At 39.7% G+C, this 18,544-nt stretch overlaps 1 protein-coding gene across 1 annotated transcript in view; it reads right to left on the bottom strand.

The window, feature by feature from the left end:
• FNDC3B (fibronectin type III domain containing 3B) overlaps positions 1–18,544 on the bottom strand; it is a 195,641-nt gene that overhangs the window by 24,011 nt on the left and 153,086 nt on the right. Inside the window, exons 19-23 of the mRNA XM_065844490.2 lie at positions 16,813–16,985; positions 14,630–14,743; positions 12,367–12,516; positions 8,285–8,565; positions 1,122–1,334 (exon numbers count right to left, since the gene is read on the bottom strand). Of these exons, the coding sequence (XP_065700562.1) occupies positions 1,122–1,334; positions 8,285–8,565; positions 12,367–12,516; positions 14,630–14,743; positions 16,813–16,985 (931 nt within the window). The remainder of the gene's footprint in view (positions 1–1,121; positions 1,335–8,284; positions 8,566–12,366; positions 12,517–14,629; positions 14,744–16,812; positions 16,986–18,544) is intronic.

Genomic DNA, 18,544 nt, shown 5'->3' with positions numbered 1-18,544 from the left:
TATCAGTCCGACTTTCAAATGGGCATTTATATTCATTGGACACCTCTCAGTATTAATACAGGGGAGCATGTACCCTCTCTGCATCAGTACAGTTGAGACACTGGGAGGTATTTAGGCATTATTCATGGTGGTTTTATTACTTACAATTAGAGCTTTTGGGCTAGATCTTCAGCTGGCATAAACTCAGCACAGCTCTATTTAAATTGAAGGAATTGTGCTAATTTACACCGAATTTACGAGCCATTCTGAAGGTCTCTAAGGATTATCTACTCTATATGTCAGTTATTTTATCTAATTAAACTAGTTAAAAGTGTTTCTTAGGAAATTATGAGCCATCTATGATATTTATTCATTGAAGAGCTCAGACTGTTAAGCAATACTCATATATTGTCTTTCTTTCCTTCCCTTTTTCTACTGAACGTGTCTCATTGCAACTTCAGAGATGCATTATCTAATCTTCCTAGAAAAAGTTTGCCTGGGAAAATACTTCTCGCTGAGAACTGACTGTTTAATGTTCATTTTTGTGTTTTTCAAACATCAAAAGCTCTCATGGCTTTCAAGAAAATCTTAGGGAAGTGAAAAATGGTGGATGAGCTCTTCTGCATTCTTATTTTGTAATTATTGTGTAGCTACCAAGCTCATGCCAAGCTTGTATTTTCTAACGCTCCAAACTATTACAGCTGTAAAACCCTGACCACCATGTTGCCCAAAACCACCTGTTCTGTCCAGTTTTGCCTCTCCTAGACCTCTGATTTTGTAACTGTTTGTTTTATTAATACACACAACACGTTGGGTGCAATATCTTTGTTCTGTATATACCAAAGGGTAATGCACTATGACCACAAAACTCGGTATTAACTTTTATTCGCAGAGGGGGCAGGTTTTTGCTAAAATTTCAACAGTACAGCATTGATTTTGGTTGTTCTATAATAACTGTAACAGCTCTGTTACATAATTTGTTCGGTTAGACTATAGGCACAGAAAACCTACTAGAACAGCATTTCATATACACTTATATACACATCAGGAAAACAACATTTTTCTCACTGTGATTCACAACTGTGTTATGATGAACTAGAATTAATTTCCATTAACCCAAGGAAAAGATTCATCTCTCTTACCTTTTATTTCTGTCTTCTATCTGCAAGATATAGACCATGTCATCGGTAGCGTGAAGCTTGGAACTGCTGTCTCCCCATTTCAGTTTCAGGCTCTGAGGACCTGCTGCAGCACACTCTAACCGAGGAGGCAAGGGTGGTAATGGCCTGGTTTTTGCTTTAATAAAGTGGCTAAATGGTCCAGCTCCAATTTCATTGACAGCCTGGATCCTGATCCTAAAAACAAAGAACAAAAAGGTAAATGTTAAATAAAACACTTTCACAAGGTTCTTGGTATAGATAAGTCTCAAGAAACAAAACAGCCTCCTGGACCTGACTGCGACTAGCGACCTGGCAAATGAAAAATTCTGTAAATTTAACAAGTATTATAATCCTGTTTATCTTGTAAGAACTGCAGAAGTGAGAAGGTTTGGCTGAGCAATGTCAGAACCTGGCGGCAGTCCCTTTAACTGCATGAACAAGGGACAACAGCTCAGACACAACTGACACCTGAAAACATGACATGCGTAATTATGAGTAAATAAAATGCAGAAGTGTGTTGTGGTTTTCTATCAAAGGTCACAAATGACTTTAAGGTGAAATCATTAAGTGAAAGCATTGGTGTAGCTGCCACGAAACCTACCCCCATTTCAGCAAATACCCAGAGAACAGTATTATTTTCCTGTGTGCAACATCTCAAAAAGCACACTAGTAAAGCACGAAATTCTAGTGGGAAGAGCTAACCGAGAATGTTAAACACATAAACCTTCCACAGGCCTTCCACAAACTGTGGAAATATTAACCATCAGTGACCTACCTATTCGAACAAATAGAAGTTGGATTCCTGTCATTTTCACAAGATGCAAAAAAGTTCTTGGGACATTTGAATCACATTCAGAAGAAGAGAAAAGCAGCTCATCTACCTAAATTTAATTTGGAAATATTCTTAAGACTGATCCAGTCTCCTAAATTCTGTTTCTTTCTTAAGATAATGACTCTTGGCTTCTGTTTTGTCACCCTCTTGTATCTGTCTGTACCTTATTTTAATAATTTGCACAGTGAGAATCTGTTTATAGGAATGAGTGAAGACTAGAGTCTCTTACTATGGTAACATGAACAACAACATCATAACAAAAATGTGAAATATGCATTTCAAAAGAGCTTTGAGGACTTTAAATATGAGATTCTATATAAATAGAAATATTGGCACAGAGAAGCCTGAAAGGTTTCAAAAGTTTGTTAAATCAAAATGAAAATAAGAGAAAGCAGGAATGAGGAAACTAATCAGTGTTTTTAGATAGATGAGCCTAATTTAGATGGCTCACAGATGCCACCAACTTTGAAAATCCCGTGTACAGCAGTCTACTATTTTCTCATGGGAAAAGACTCTCTACAAGAAGTGTTGCTGCTCCTCAAAACTATCAGCCATGAAGCCACAACTCCCTGGGGAAGGTGATGGGGCAGAAGGGAGAAGAGCAGAACCTGCTGCACCCCTGTGGCTGCCTGCCTGGAGAAAGCAGAAGAGAAACAGAACTCTCTTTGGTTGGCAAAGCTACTTACCTTGATTGATGTATATAAAGTGATGTAAGTTCATACAAACAACATATGAAAAATGACTGCTTTGAACAGCATATTTTCAGCTCTATCATTAGAAAAAGATTAGGCAGGATTAAAACAATAGCAAAAAACCCTCCAGAGAACATTATTTTAAAAAAATACCTCAAAATGTATTTTCTGCAATTTCAAGAACAGAAATAATTAAGTGATTCATAAACATATTGAAAAATAATAGAGCCTTATCTACTCATTAGGCAGCTAAAGTAATCATGCGCTGTAAGAATGCACTGTGTTCACACCACCACGTAAATGTGTGGTTAAACCTTTGCTTATTGACCTAATCATTAACAAGGGTAAAGTGTTGTGTGGTGTGGAGCTGCATTTTCCTTTTAACCTTCCTTCCAGTTCCAGGAAATGCATCCTGACCACCCTGCAACATTTATACAAGGGTGACTTCACCCTCTTCCTCCAAAATGGTAGGAAAAAGTTCTAGTGGGAGCTGCTTCTACAACTGCTGCATACAAGCATTTGATAGAAAAAGAACCATAGGCTTTTCCAGCATTTGTAAGTGAAATCAATATAGGCACTGATTTAATTTCATGTTATGTTATTGTTTGCTTCAGATTGAAAAGTAATTACATTAATATTTAATGGTCTTTCAGTAAAAAAAGTTAAAACTGCCTGAATTTCCACTAAATTAGCACATGCACATAAACCGTAACAGCTACATTACAAAATGCTGCTGGTTTTGTAGCTTGATTATAGCAACATTCTCTAGAGCACATAGCCTTTGTTTGTTTGTTTTATTTTGTACTATCCAAAGTCCCAGCAACAACAAAGCCTCTCCTGTCCTCACGCACTATCTTCAACTCACTTCCAAATGGCAGCTACCACGCTTGAAAACAAGCAGTGACTGAAACCGACCTCTTTCAAATAGCACATCGCATTTCCTAGGGATAAGCTGATTTTTAGGTACGTGCATGAACATCTATCTGCATTTACTTGTCTTCCCTTTGACAGCTAAATGTGTGTCTCTTCTCTCATCTGTTGTTGCTTTCATCTGCCACACGGTGTCCTTGCTCCCACCTTCTGCCACACACAGATACGCACACACCCCCCACCACCTCTGACTTGGGAGCACAGTAAGACTGGGTGGCACAACTGTAGTGGTAGCTTCCACAATTAAGTGGAAACCAATTACTGTTTACAGCACTGACACTGGGAAAAATCAATTTCTGATTAACATCTTTACTTTTGTGTAAGAGTGGTATATAGGCATGTAGAAATATTTGCAACAAAACCACCCCCTGAATTCCTTTCAACTTTTTCACTAATGGTTTCTCAGTTAAAATACCCCAAACACCACCTTGGAAAAGTGGTTTTAAAAATCTAACAATTTGAAAGTTTGTTGTTGTCTTTTTGGTTTTGGTGGTTTTGTTTTTAAATGTAAAGACTACATTTAGGGATAGTGCCTAATTCTGCAGACCCGGGACCAATAATATTTTTATTCATTCTCACACTTTCCCATTCCATCTTTTAAACATTTAGAAAAAAAATAAACCAGACTAGGCAAATTTAGAAATCATGAAAAGATCTTTAACAGACCATTCTATCTTAGAAGATTCTTGACCCACGAAAATAAACACACTAAACAGGATGCTATTTTCAGTTTGGTCACAAAATCCTTTGTATAATATTCCAACAAACTGAAAAAAATCATTTTTTAATTAATCTTGGAGTCTGACATGAGAAGAGTTTGATTCACTAGTTCCCATAAGTGGAATGGCACCAGTTGCAATACACATGTCTGTGGAAACCGGTGGGAGTGAAAATGCCACAGACTTGAAAAGGGAGGAGAAGCCACATGTTCCACCATCATCATCAGCCTGAACATACCAGGCAGTAACCACGCACAGCCTGCAGATCCCCGCTCAGACTGCACTCCTCTGGGGCTGGAGCAAGACTTCGCTTTACACTGTGAAGCATAAATTTTGTTTCATAACCCACTTAAGCACTGCTAGCTTGGTCATCCACGTGCATTCTTCTCTCCTCATCTTGGAAGATCTTCCCTTCAATACAGTTTAGAAACTGAAAATGTCTAGAATTTTTATTTCTAAAACAAATTAAAATTAAGTGTTGCTACTAAAACTTAATAAGGCTACTATGTATTTCCATAAACTATGGAACTACAGAAGAGAGTAAGCATTCTTAAAAATCGGAAGTTGTTTTGTGGTGAAATATTTATTCCAACAGTCCAGCACAATTATCGTAACTACGGAAAGTGTTGAGCAAAGCCTGGGAACAGATTGTGTCAGAAAACTGGTATTTCTATTACTGTTGAATACTTATTTATTGTGGAATATTTATTGAATCACTTCTAGCTACATTAATTCACAGAAAACTGGTCTAAGTATTATTACCCTATAGTCAGGTCTTCCAGAGCTTCATGACTGTCATTTAAGTGGAAAGACTGCAGAACTCAGACATATTTCTGCAGCTGCTCACATGGTGCTTTTGGGAGGCATCTGCTTTTTGCAACAGCAGTGCTGGTCTGTGTCTGACACTGGAGAAGCCCTCTGGAAATCAGCCCTGTGCACGGCAGAGGCATGCCCCAGTTCCTCCTGCCTTGAGTGTATTCTGGGATGTGAACCCTCCCTGTTGCATTCTGGCTGGATTTGCTACTAAAGCACAGAAACCATCAAACTTGTCGGCTTCGAGCCCACCTCCGCAAAGAGCCCAGAGCTTGCTCGGTGCCTACTTGAGTTGCTCTGGTACAGCCATTCCCACACGGAAGCTGGAAGCAGCAGAGCAATGCCAGACCTAAGCTAACAAGTCCAACGGTGTGGACACACACATACATGCTGTTAGAATCACACTGCTATTCCAAACAAGGTCCCATTCCAATTTTGCACTTGATGGATTTGTAATAACCAAGATTTGCTTTCAATTTTGGGTTCCCACAAACAAAAACATAGACAGCGACATCCCAATGCAACTAAAACATATAAGGCCTTTACTGATTTACTTCGAAATCTGCTGAAATTTTGGTAAGAGAGTTCAGAATCTCAACCCCAGTAGTGTTTGCCTTGTTTAGTCTAGGAAAAACAAGGCCTGCAAGAAAACACATTCACTGCTTTTAAACACAGCATGGAACAAACACTTGAGAGACAGAACAGCTAGATGAGTTAAACAAAGATGACACAAAAAGAAAAGCCACTGGTGAACACACTTAGAGAATGAGATCAGTGATATCCTGAAACACTCTTCTGATTAAAACAGGGAGGGCAAAAAACCCACCACCTTTTAGCATACAGCTTTGATAAATGACTTTCCTGCAGATACATTTATCAGGGCACAGATGTTTCCTGATGAAAGACAGGTGTCAAGATAGGCTTGAAGAAGAAATATCAATGAAAGAGTTAACAATCGATAGCAAAAACACTTTGACACGTCTATTTTTATTAGCAGAAAAATACTTCAAATTATAGATGAGGTGCTTTTGCAACTCAACTGCAGTCACTTGTCTTCCCTGACAGGCATGAGATGCAAGATTTGGGGGGTTTCTTTCTGTTGTTTTATTAAAGAAAAGAGCTTTCATGTATTATTATATCAGATTAGCCATCCGCTCGTTTGTGCTCTTCACAGTATTTTTTTTTTTTTTTGGTAGGAACTTAGTCTTACAACAATATTTATAACAGTTACAGATAATGCTTTGCTTTAGCCCTTTCATTTAGCTCAGAGACAAGCAGACTCCCTGACTAAAATTATATGATTTAATATGGTGCTTTTTACAAAATAAAGAAATAAGAGAACAAAAAATCCAGTACGACCTCAGTGTAACAACACCTTCTATGGCAGCAGGAGTAAGAGCTTGATGGACAAGACTGCAGTATGATTCCCTTCATTCCCCACCTCAATTTCCAGGCTTTGAAGACAAGGACATTTTCCTAAAGGAAGGTGTAGACAACCAAGAACCAGCTAAATAAAGAGACTGAAGGAGGAAGACTTCAGTGAAGAACTGAGATGGTCTATTCTAGCTGCCTTGATTGTGTTGCTCATAGGTCACATTTTGCTTTATCTCTATTGAGTCTTGATTGAACATGCGAGGAGAAACCAGGGAGTACGAGATTGCCTGCAGATGATACTGCTCCCCAGCTGGGTAGCCAGTCAACAGGCAAACTCTTCAACTTCTCATTAGTTTAACTGGGTTTTTGGTTAGCCTTCAATCAGTTGGGTTCCCTGGTCTGGCTTAGGGTAAGATCACAGAGCTGATGCAAAGCAGTGAGTGAGAAACGGGAGAACACAGAGATGGAGGGAGGTCAGAAGAATGACAAGAACAACCTGACCTGGCTCAAAGAGTTATGCAGCTTCACTCATGTGCAGTGTTTTCAGAAAACACCCTAAACAAGCTTGGGCCAACATGGTGCTAGAAGAGGTGGCCCTATCGTCTCCCTCCCTCTTCTTTTCTCTCTACCCATTTACAAGGTAAAAAACACAATTAGTTTTCAAGAAGACCAGTTTTCCCAATTTGTTTTTTAATAAACGTACATTTTAATTTTTACACTACATGCTTTTAAAACCTAGATATTCTAGGCAAAGATCAGGAATCACTGTTAGCAATGTGTGTTCCTTGCTTTAAATAACTTCTAGTACACGTATTTGTATACTTGCTACAACAAGTTCTCCTTTTTGGATACATGATAAAATTTGAGAAATAAACATTTCATTTAAGTTCTACAAGATCTATAGGATTGTGACCCTGAAAACAAAGGAAAAAAAAAATGTAGGTCTATACCATGTCTGATTTTATAATCGTGTAACCAGATTTCAGTTTTTATTAGAACAGTACTTAAAATAACACTTATTTTGTAACATATTCGTCTGTATTGCTGTTCATTGCCTGCATGGAACTGTATTTTTTAAAAAAACAGCAATTAGGGAAAAAGATATAAGCCTGAACATTAAAATAACAATACAATTTTGGCAAGGTCACAGAATCACAGAATGCTTGGGGTTGGAAGGGACCTCTGGAGATCATCTAGTCCAGGTCACTTAGAAATTCAGAATCTGAATGAATATAAAGAAATTGTTTTTACTCTCAGATTATCTCTTATTTAATCTCCATATGCTAGAAATAAAAAATAGCTGTAGGTATACAAATAAAAGTTTGTGTGCAAATTGCTGTCCCCTCACAGGGATCAATACAGTTAATAATAACCCTGAAATAGTACTGATAAGCACCTGAAGAAACATGAGATGTCACATTCTAATTTTAGTTATTTCCCATTTTTTGAATTTATTAATTTATCAGCGTAACCTTATCTTGGCAGAGCAACTTACAAAACCAGGAGACACCAGAGATAACGGAAGAAGAAGAGGAACGGGAAAAAAGGGTAGGGGGCAAGAGCAGTACTTGAATGTGAAGTACCGCAATTCATTCTGTATGGGAATGACAGCAGATTTCTATGCTCCCTAGCTTTTTTTTAAACAAAAAAACTCAAACAAAAAACGAACCAAAACCCAACAAAACAAAACCCAAACCTCACATGCCATAAACATCTCCCATGTAAAATTCATCTGTGTGATCTCACCCCGAGTGCTCTGTGCTACACCAAGCAAATTGTACTCACCGGTATGAGGTTTCTGGAAGCAAATCATTGATAACGTAACTTGTAACATTTCCTACTGGAATGTTGATGTCACCCAGGTCGATGTTGTAGGATGTAATCTCAGCTCCGTTATTGCATGGCTCTTCCCAGTTCAGGACAAGGCACACAGAGTGGGAGAGCTGCTGGGTGTCCACCTGCTCGTCCTCCAGCACGGAGAGGACAGAGACGGCTTCAGGCACGGACGCGGGGATTCTGCAGGTTACCAGGTCACTGTAGGGTCCAGCTCCTGCCTGGTTAATAGCCTGTGTGTAAACAAAAAATGTAACAATTAAAAAAAGTTTACAGGATATATGTTCTCTTTCACTTGTTTCTTGAGTTTGTAATAATGAACTGTGCAGCCTGGAGCTGTTGCATGGATCCTTAAGAGAATATGCATCATTGGCTTATTCTCTAAAATGTGGTTCATACCCTCTACCTATAATAGAGCAATTAATATCTTCCTTTGTGACTCAGGAGTATCTCTCAGATAAACTGGAGAATATTTCTCTTTTCCCTAATAGCTATTTAATCAAACTTAACAGTAACCTTTTCATCAGCAGTAAACGTTATTTAGCAAGGGAAAATGTCACGGTCATCATGCTGTCAGTGACAGGTGAGACATCACATTGTTCAGCAAACTGGCTACCTGAAATCCTTCAGCCAACCTGTATAAAAACCTCAGTACACTGCAGAGTACAACAACAAATGCTTTATGCAAGCAGAGCACCCCTAGACATAAGGGGCATTTGGCCTGTGGAGAGCTACACTGGTTCCTAATGCAGAGAATGAATAGTTTATTTCATGCTAAAAGGTTTCTGATATAGGAATATAGGAACTCAGCCTGGAAATAGGTCTATGGCTCAGATTTCCCACCACCAAAGCACACAGCTCAGTACTGTCCACAAGAGAGGAGAACAAGCCATTATCAAGCTTCTTGTCTTGATGCATAGATCCAGGATCCTAGAAGAAACCAAATTTCAAGATCTGGTCCATTTCTGGTCATTAATTACAGAGGCTGCTGTCTTTGCAAGCTCAACATTGTGCAATTGTACAGACCCGGTAAGCTGATGCTCAGTCAGTGGTAAATGCCATATATGTTGCACTGGAATGATGCAGGAGATGACCGACATCACCTCCTCAGGAGTATTTTAAGTTGCTGTGCACACAATCACAGAACCACGCAGACTGGAAGGGATCTTGGGACACATTTAGTCCAACCTGCTACTCCAAGCAGGGTCAAAGCTGAATACAGACCAGGTTGCTCAGGCTTTTTTCTAGTTGGGTCTTGAAAAATTCCACGTATGGGGATCACACAGCCCCTCTGGACCATTGTTAAAATCCTTAATCACCCACACAGTGATCACTTTTTTCTTTATATCTCATCTGAACATCTCTATTTCAACCTCTGCTTGCAGCAAAACTGGACAGAGTATTCCAGGTTGTCAGGAATGGCACATAAAGGGCAATAAATATAATACCACCCTCCCTTGATCCTCCTGATCCAGCCCGGCATGCTGCCAGCCCACCGGCTATGCAGAGAGCTCATGACAGCAGATCAGGTACAGGCTGAACTACAGGAGGTCCAGGCCTTCCAAAGCAGCTTTTGACACTGCCCAGCACCATCCACCATCCACATTTCCTTTGTGTTTGGAAAAGTGAGCCTAGAGTTTCCCACCAGTTTAGAATTAATTAGAAAATCTGGCTTTACAATGTCGACAGAAGGACTCTGATGGCGAGGAAAGGACATGTCAAACAATTGTTTGCTTTCTTATCTATGCCTAACTGTAGTGAATAACTTATTTCTGCTATGCATAATACAAAATCAAAGCCATGTTCTGCTTTTCCAGGAGGCATTTTGTTCAATTGGAGAAAGAGATTAAATAAAGTTAGATTTGTCAAGCCTTTAAAAAGCCCTTCAAAAACAAATCCTGCTCCAGGGACATCTTCTATTTAGTGAAGCACTCCTAGAGCTGATAAAAGTGAGCATTGTTTTGTGGTCTGCCAATGATATTATTCGTCTTGCCTCCAAACCAGTGTTTGGCAATCTGTATCTTGCTCCAAGCAATTTATTTTTAGTGGTGCTCTTAACTGCTTTATTGGACAATCTCATCATCATAACTGATGGGAATTTCATTCTTCTTTGCTTCCTAGATACTTCTCTCCCACCCTCCTCCTCCCCAGTGACACAACCTTTTCCTTTGCACAAGCCACAATTATTTTCAGGAATATTCATTACAGGAAAAAAGTTGAGCAACAGTAAAGACAAATTGTCTGCCCTGCAGTTATATATGCCTTATTCCTCAGTTCTCTCTTTTTATTAAGTTAGTGCAGATTGAGATAGCAATACTGTGTGTTTATTAGAAGGCAGAGTAAATGTGGTTTGGGGAGTCTTTATTTTTAAAAATTAAAAAGATTTTTCTGTTAAAGCTGCTAACAGGTAAGACAAACAGCTATTATTCTCCCTATTTAAAAAATTAAAAAAAGACTAACATTTCTGAAACTGTTTACATTTCCTTCTTTTTCTGCTATACATAGGTTTGGGGTTTTTTTTTGCAACTGCTTAAATGTTCCAGTGTATCTTATAACAAATTCCATAGAACACAGAGATCAGATCTATAGGATGAAGCCCTCTAGAAAGTCATGCATGGACTTCAACGAAATGTCTTAATGCTGTTGTGCATTTCATTTTACTTCTGCCTATGGAAAAAATTACATTGGTTGTGTTAAAAGCTGTTTAGATTTGTGCAAGGTTTTCGTGGCAGGTAATTTAAAATGAAGGCCCACTGGAAATGAAAGATGCTATACAGCTGGCTGTTTCCATTTTTAACATGAAAAATCTCCTTCAGCTCCCTGCAGAAGTGGTCTCACAGTCTCCTCCCTGCCCAGCGGATGCTGAATATTTTCCCTTTGCACAAGCAAGAGGCATTTTCTGGCTCACACTTCCAAGGCCCTCACACATGCTCTTTGAATTCCCTTCCCTCAACAGTGTCCGTGTAACATACATGGCCAGCTCTGACCAAGTCAGAATATACATTGGAGTGTGCTTAGAGGAGTGGGGCCTTGGCTCCTTGGCTGCTGGCCAGCTGCTCAAAAGCAACTTCATTATTAAAAAAACATAAAATAATAATAATAATAATTTTAAAAGTCCTGTTTAAAAAAAAAAAAAAGGAGGAAACACTCCACAGAAGTGTGTTGTCCTTGATCAAAGAAATGACCCTGGGTGGTCCACACATTGCCAACTGGGTGGGTACATCAACTTCTGGTCGGATTTACTGGTGGTATTCTGTCCTCACATACAAATAAATCTTGTGGAAGAGTACCTTGGGCAAAAATATTTTTACTTCACTCCCACTTTATTTTGCATTTACTTTTCAGTGGACACAAAGGAGAAAAAGCGCTGTTATTTGTATATTCATATATATAATAAATATATTTTAATGGTTTATTTTTACTGAAAATAATAGGAGAGAAAGAGATCAAAGAAAAAGAGATCGCATAGAGATGCTATATAAGATCCAGTTTTACAAATCTGAGAAACAAAATGGTAAAGAAGAGGACTCGCTTTCTGGCAGCTGCCGTCTCCTATATACATAAGAATCTACTCATCTGGTTTGCTTTATTTGATAAATGAAACAAATGTTGGAGTTTATTATTTAAACTAAGGGAATCCTCAACATCCAGTTGGGAGGTAGATGTTGTTCACATCTCATTACCAAGAAAAAATATTTTTTTGGGAAATTGTCTAAAACATTATCGTTTTCTTTTAGTATCAGAGGGCAAGGTGGCTGTTAAACGCATTCCTCGCTGAAAATAAACCACATGAAACATGAGAACAATTTTCGAGAGCTAAAGTTATACCAGCTCCCTTGTTTGCCACTTTGAATTGGGCAGAATCTAAACTGTTCCGTTAGATAGCAACAGTCTGCATTATTTAAAATAAATGTACATTCCATCTGACAGAGCACATAATGTCATAGTGGCCAACGTTAAAAACAAAAACACAGTGGAAGGAAACTGTTTAGATCTTAGACTGCAATGTACGCAAAGCCTCATAACTTCCATACCTGTAGCCTACAGCAGTACTGTGCTGCCGCTGACAATTCACTTATTTCAAAACAGGTATCTGGGCCATTATATGCAAGTTGTAGAGATTCCTCATCTTCTCCCCACTCTAATCTGTATTCAGAGATGTCAGCACCAGAACATTCAGGACTCTGCAACACAAATATTTATGTGGTTCAATTCAGAAATGAGCACTTCAGATCTCTGTGTTTCCCTGTGTAAGAAATAAGTCCATGGGGAAAAAAACCAGTATTATTATTTTTACATTAATACACCATTACTGCTGCAAATGGAAATACATTGAATTAGTGTTCCCTAATAGGGTAACGAAACAGGCCAATTATGCACAAAAATTACCTGATAGAAATTCAGAGAACTGAGAAAGCGTATGTGGCTACTTTGCTTCTCATCAGGACGCTCAGCAATAAATTGTATCTCCACTGGTTTGGCAGAAGCACAACCATGGAGAACACAAAAAAAGCAACAATCTAGTGCAGTCTGGCCAAGTGAACAAAACACAGCTCTGGAAGAGTTTGCCTTCAAGCCTGGAGTAGTTACTCATGTCACTTGGAAAAGAAGAACCTCAGCAAGCGAGGAGCTGCTCTGAGGTTTCCAGTGAAAATCACCCATCAAGCTAATGGTCCCAATATGGGACATGGGAGTGTGGACCCAGGTACATCAACGTCCACAAAAAGCCACTTACGGGATCCCTATGTCATCAGCAATCCCTTTATCATCCTTAAGTCTAGGGGAACACAGAATAAATATCTGAATTTTCTGGAGATGGGCTAGTGCAGGTGTAACGGACAGTTCTGAAACCAAAATATTTTGTGTTTTTACCAGAACTGCCTGGACTGCTCTGCGTGGACTGAAGCAGCTCAGGGAATCGCTGCTCTGTGTGCAGAAGTGTGGTCCAGGACACCACAAAGACTGTGACTCTGACACACAAGGTGTGATTTCCAGCAAAAGGATGCAGAGCATCGCTGCACGTCACAACCACCACCCTGCACACAGGCTTCTCTGCGTCTGGGTTTCCAGCTCTTTTAGTAGGAACATTCAGAACTGCTAAGCCAGTGTTTTAAAATTACATGTAAAAAAGGCACTACACTGCTCTCTAGCCAGACAAAAAACCTCCACAGTTCTCCACTGCTTTTCCTTCATATTCATACAGTATCAATATCAGCCAAAAAAGATAAGACTCCTAACCACTGCAAACCACATTACTCCTTCCACAACCTCATTTTTAGCTAGAATAAACAAATATATCCTGCATATAAATAGAGAGTCTACCAGAAACACTGCATTCACTTACAGTTGGGGAGAGCAAATGCCTGTCCATATGCTCATTTAAAAGGTAAAATTCAAAAGTTTAGTGCGACATCTAGCTTAGCATCACAAAATGTTGCAAGAAATATTAACAAATACCCCCAAACTGCACCAAATGCACCTGTTTCATTATAAAATCGAACTGATTATGTTTCTATCTAGGTAACTTGTTAGCACAATCAATTTATTTGAGCATCTCGTGCATATTAATAACGTCTTTTTAACCTGAGGCATCATTTCATGGAGGGACCCAACAGATGCAGCAACGGCTGCTGGGTTTTCAAACAGAGCCTGTGGCTGAACTACAGCCTCACTGCTCCATATCAAAACGTTGCTTATGACAACATCCTTCCCTTTCTGTCTTAATCACATAACTTTTTTTCTTTTAATGACACCAATCAACCTCTCAGCATTTCAGCTAAACTTAGTTTATGACTCCAGTGTCTTAAGATCCTGGAGAATGGGGAAGGAACGTACATAAACCAAAACAAAAGTAAATATTTGAGGAAAAAACAAACAATTTTTGAGGAAAAAAGAAGTACATCGTAAGCATTTGTGCAGAGTTAAATTCATTCTGGGGACTCCAGTTTCAGCCAAATTCAAATATTTGCCTTCAGAATTCCACCCCAGGGCACGCTGACATGCTAAAAGCCTGCCGAGAGCACTTCTGCCCGACCAGTGCTCTGTCATCCGACGCCAGTGTAGGAGGTCTGAGTCCTGGTCCAGATGAGTCATGATCAACTTTATGCAATTCTTTAAAGAGGAAAGTAGAGAAGATGATTTTCTACAATAGAAGAGCTCCTGCATATGGTTTTCTTGCAGAAAAAAAAAGTTCCAAACCAATGAATAGCTCTCAAGTGAACTTAAAAGTTTTATGGTGACCATATCAGTTTGGATTAGCAAGATTTTATTAAAAAATTAAACAAGCACCTGACTTACCTCCCAGCTCACCAGTACACGTGTGTCGGACAGGAAGGAGAGGGAAGGTTCTCTGCACTGGCCGGGCGGCCCCGCTGCTGTGGTGACTTCTGTAGCTTCCGAATATGGCCCATACTAGAGGGGAACAAGATTTCTGTATGTTAATATACAAGTGTACACCCATCTCGCATTCCTCCGAGGCTTTTCAAGAACAGAAAGCAGAAACCTTTTCAATGCAATGAACTTTCTCAAAGATACACTGGGCTTCCAACGGTCAGCACCAAATATGAGACCACATAAGTTACCGCAAAATTAAAATGTGAGACAAGTTCAAGCATGAGCAGACAGCATGTACACCCTCCTGTGTGGCAGTGAGTGCCCACAAAACCATAAGTCACCTCCAATTTACCCAAGAATGAGAATGTGCAGTCAGCAACAAAGCAACTGAGGAACAATTTGTGTCCCTGCCTTACCTTGAAATAAGGTGTTCGCATGTCTGTGCCGTAGCCCGGCATAACTGGCTTCTTATGGATATGAGGAGGAGCACAGCAAGAGTTAGAGCACGTTCTGGAATCCAAATCCAGCTTATTTTATATAAAATGTCTGCACATGGTGGAGCCCCAGCCTGGGTTCGATGTGTGGGGGCACGATGCACACACACTGTGCCCAGCTCAGCTCCACGGGCAGCCAAGCCAGCTGCTCAGACGGCTCCTGGGCCCTTAGCAAGAGGATAACTTAATGCACTTTAGCAAAAGACAAGACAAATTTTGAGTGTCTGAAAAACTGGCTCCAACCAGCAGTGCAAGGACAGGAGGGAGACAGCAGTGGAAACAGCCTTTTTGAGGCCACTTGAGTGGGACAATGAAGTTTGTTCAGTACCTCCCCAAGCTAATTTGAAGTAGTTCTCCAGAACAAAGGAACTTCACTGGAAGCCATCAGAGGAAAAACACTGATATTTACTTATTTTGGAATGCAATACTAGCAAATATGAAAGAAAATGAGCCACTAAAAAGGCTGAACAACACTGAAATTATGCACTCCAGAAAATCCCTCAGACACGTGTCAGTATTTGTGTCATCAAGAAAGGCTAACGCTGATCACTCGCTTTGTTTTAAAAAGGTTGCACACTTCAATTTATTAACTTCTGCTGTTTTCTTTACCTAATGAGAGGAAGAAAGGTGTTTGCATTTGGTAAAGCACACCCTCCCATTTTGCATCTGGCAAAAAACCCCAAGCAAACGAAAACTGACCATCTCATTTAACAAAGGGCGGGACTAGAAATACTTTGCAAATTATAACGCTGTTATGCCAAAAAACAAGTCAAGGTATCATAAATTCAAAGCTACCAGGTAGGCAATCATTTGCATTCCAGCAAGCAAATCAAATCTCTCCATGTGCATTTAATTCATTTTTCACAAAAATACAATAGTGGGTATTTTAAAGACAAAACAGTTTAACAATCATCTACATTTTTCCAATACCTAATTCAAGTTTTAACAAAACTTCTCCCTGTAAGTGAATAAATTTGAGGCTTTATGTTATATTCTGTCATCAAGAGTTCCTGGGAACAAACACATCAATATACATGTACTGTTGCTGGTGGTGACCTTAGGAAAAAGCGTTGGAAAGATGCTCTTATAAAGGCAAGCGGAACCAACCCAAACCTCACTGAATCAACAGGATCTTCCAATAGATCTCTGTGGACATCAGATAGAATTTCTGATGTATTTGGAAAGGTACATCTTCCAAGGATATCAGATAACAGAATAATATCTATAAAGACTGTATTTAAAAAAAAAACCACACAAACAAACATCAAAAATGCAAATAACTGAGTGAAATTTCAGTGTTTGTGTTTACATGGTTAAGACTTTAAAAAAAAAAAAAGGAGGAATGCAGTGGAAGTCAAATAAATAGGTTCCCCCTTGCAAGCAAATGTGACTCTAGCAGGGATTTTGCACATTTTGGTCCAGCTGATTTTGGCCAGTCAAATTGTATTAGTAACTTAAATCTCCTTTTAAGAGCCAGATTCAAAACTGCAGCTCTTCCTCAAAAGTCACTTTGAAGCATCTCATACTTTCTTTTCCTTTGCCCATCTTCCTTTCACCTTTCTGATCAGTAGCACTAGCACTGTCCACTGTCGCCCACCCCAGACACAGAACCATCTCCAACGAGAAAAAGCCACAGCCGGCTCTGGCACGTACCCCACCATCGTTCCGAGCTCTCACTCTGAACCCATACGTCGCTCCGGGAAGGAGGTTGCTGACGGTGCACTCCAGATCAGGACCATGATACACTTCAGATACAACTTCTTCAGGTTCTGTCATCTCTACGCTGTACTCTGAGATGGGACAGCCACTTTCTGATGGAGGAATATCTAAGCAAGAAACAATATAATTAATTAGTAACATAAGAACACATACCAGGAACATTAATTTTTTACTTTGCACACACACAAACTATCAGCAATGATCTTCCTCTTTGATAGATGCCTTACATGCAGCATCTCAGCTATAGAATCATAGAACAGTTTGGGTTGGAAGGGACCATCAAAGCTCATCTGGTCCAACTCTCCTGCCATGAGCAGGGACATCTTCACCCAGATCAGGCTGCTCAGAGCCTCGTCCAGCCTGGTCTGGGACGCCTCCAGGGATGAGGCATCCACCACCTCTCTGGGCAGCCTGTGCCACTGTTTCAACACCCTCATGGTAAAAAATTTCTTCCTCATGTTTGGCTTGAATCTCCCCTCCTTTAGTTGAAAACCATTACCCCTCATTCTGTCGTACAAGCCCTTCTAAAAAGTCTGTCCCCATGAGACTACGTACAGGAGTGACGTTTTTAATGCAAATGAATAAAATTAGCCTTAAGTCTAAACATTCACCAGGTCAGATCATCATGTGGAAGAGCAGCAGTTCCCTCCAAGGTGATGATCTTTCCCCCTGGGAAGCTGTGTTTGATGCCAGGAGGTGCCCAGCTACTTTTTAAGCAGAAGACAGCAGCTACCATTCTCTTCCAAGGATGAAAAAATGGTATTCTGCTTCTTTCCCACAATATCAAAAGTGGTGTTATGTGCAAAAAAATTGGTCAGTGAAGCAGGAGAAAAAGCATAGAAAGCTGCACAAAGAGTGGTTCTAGTGCTGAACAGACCCTGTCTGGGACACAGGCAAATTAAGAGGCACATAGTGAGCGTCTGACCCAATCCTGGCTGCTGGCAATGGCCTGACGTGGGTCATGGACACTCCAAAACGATCACTTATACATGAGATTTCTGGCAAAGCCTTATTAAAACCCAACAGAAATATGAACAACTGCCATTCTCAAACTTCATTAGTCACACTGCTAACATCTATGAGATTCCAAATCTCTGTATAATGATCTAAACCCTGTGTTTCCCTTGGAATAATGGCTTTTTGGGAAACTGAATTTGTTTACTGTGCTTGTATCTGTTTTGTTGCGGGCATTTTTTTCCCTAAAAAAACAATGTACTTGATAATATTTGCATGTTATATTACAAGCCAGTACCACAGAATCAACCTGCATGGGTTCTGAAAAGCAGTGCTCCACCACAAGGGCTAGAGTCTTACAGGAAACAACATGGTTTCCTTGGATGAACTGGGGAATTTTTATACTGGTTGTGAGATATACTTGCCAGTTAGAAACGGTATTGCTCTAAAATTTAGCTTAATGAACCATGCCACAAAAAATCTTGGATACTACAAGATTATCATAGTAAAGAAAAAATCTGTTGCATACTGGCATGTACTTTGCATTCTAAAAAGTGCCTTTTTGAGAGTTCAGAGTCACGTCCAAACCCTTTGCAAAGTTACAGGTGTCCAACGGATTGTGTGCATTATACTGTTGATCAGTGTTTGAATGCCACCCAAAATCCTCAATATGTTCTAACTCAGATTTCTGAGAGAAGTCCTGCATTAGGAG

This window comes from Patagioenas fasciata, chromosome 9 (assembly GCF_037038585.1).
Source record: "Patagioenas fasciata isolate bPatFas1 chromosome 9, bPatFas1.hap1, whole genome shotgun sequence".
Taxonomy (NCBI): Eukaryota; Metazoa; Chordata; class Aves; order Columbiformes; family Columbidae; genus Patagioenas; species Patagioenas fasciata.
This window is presented reverse-complemented; position numbering and strand designations above follow the sequence as displayed.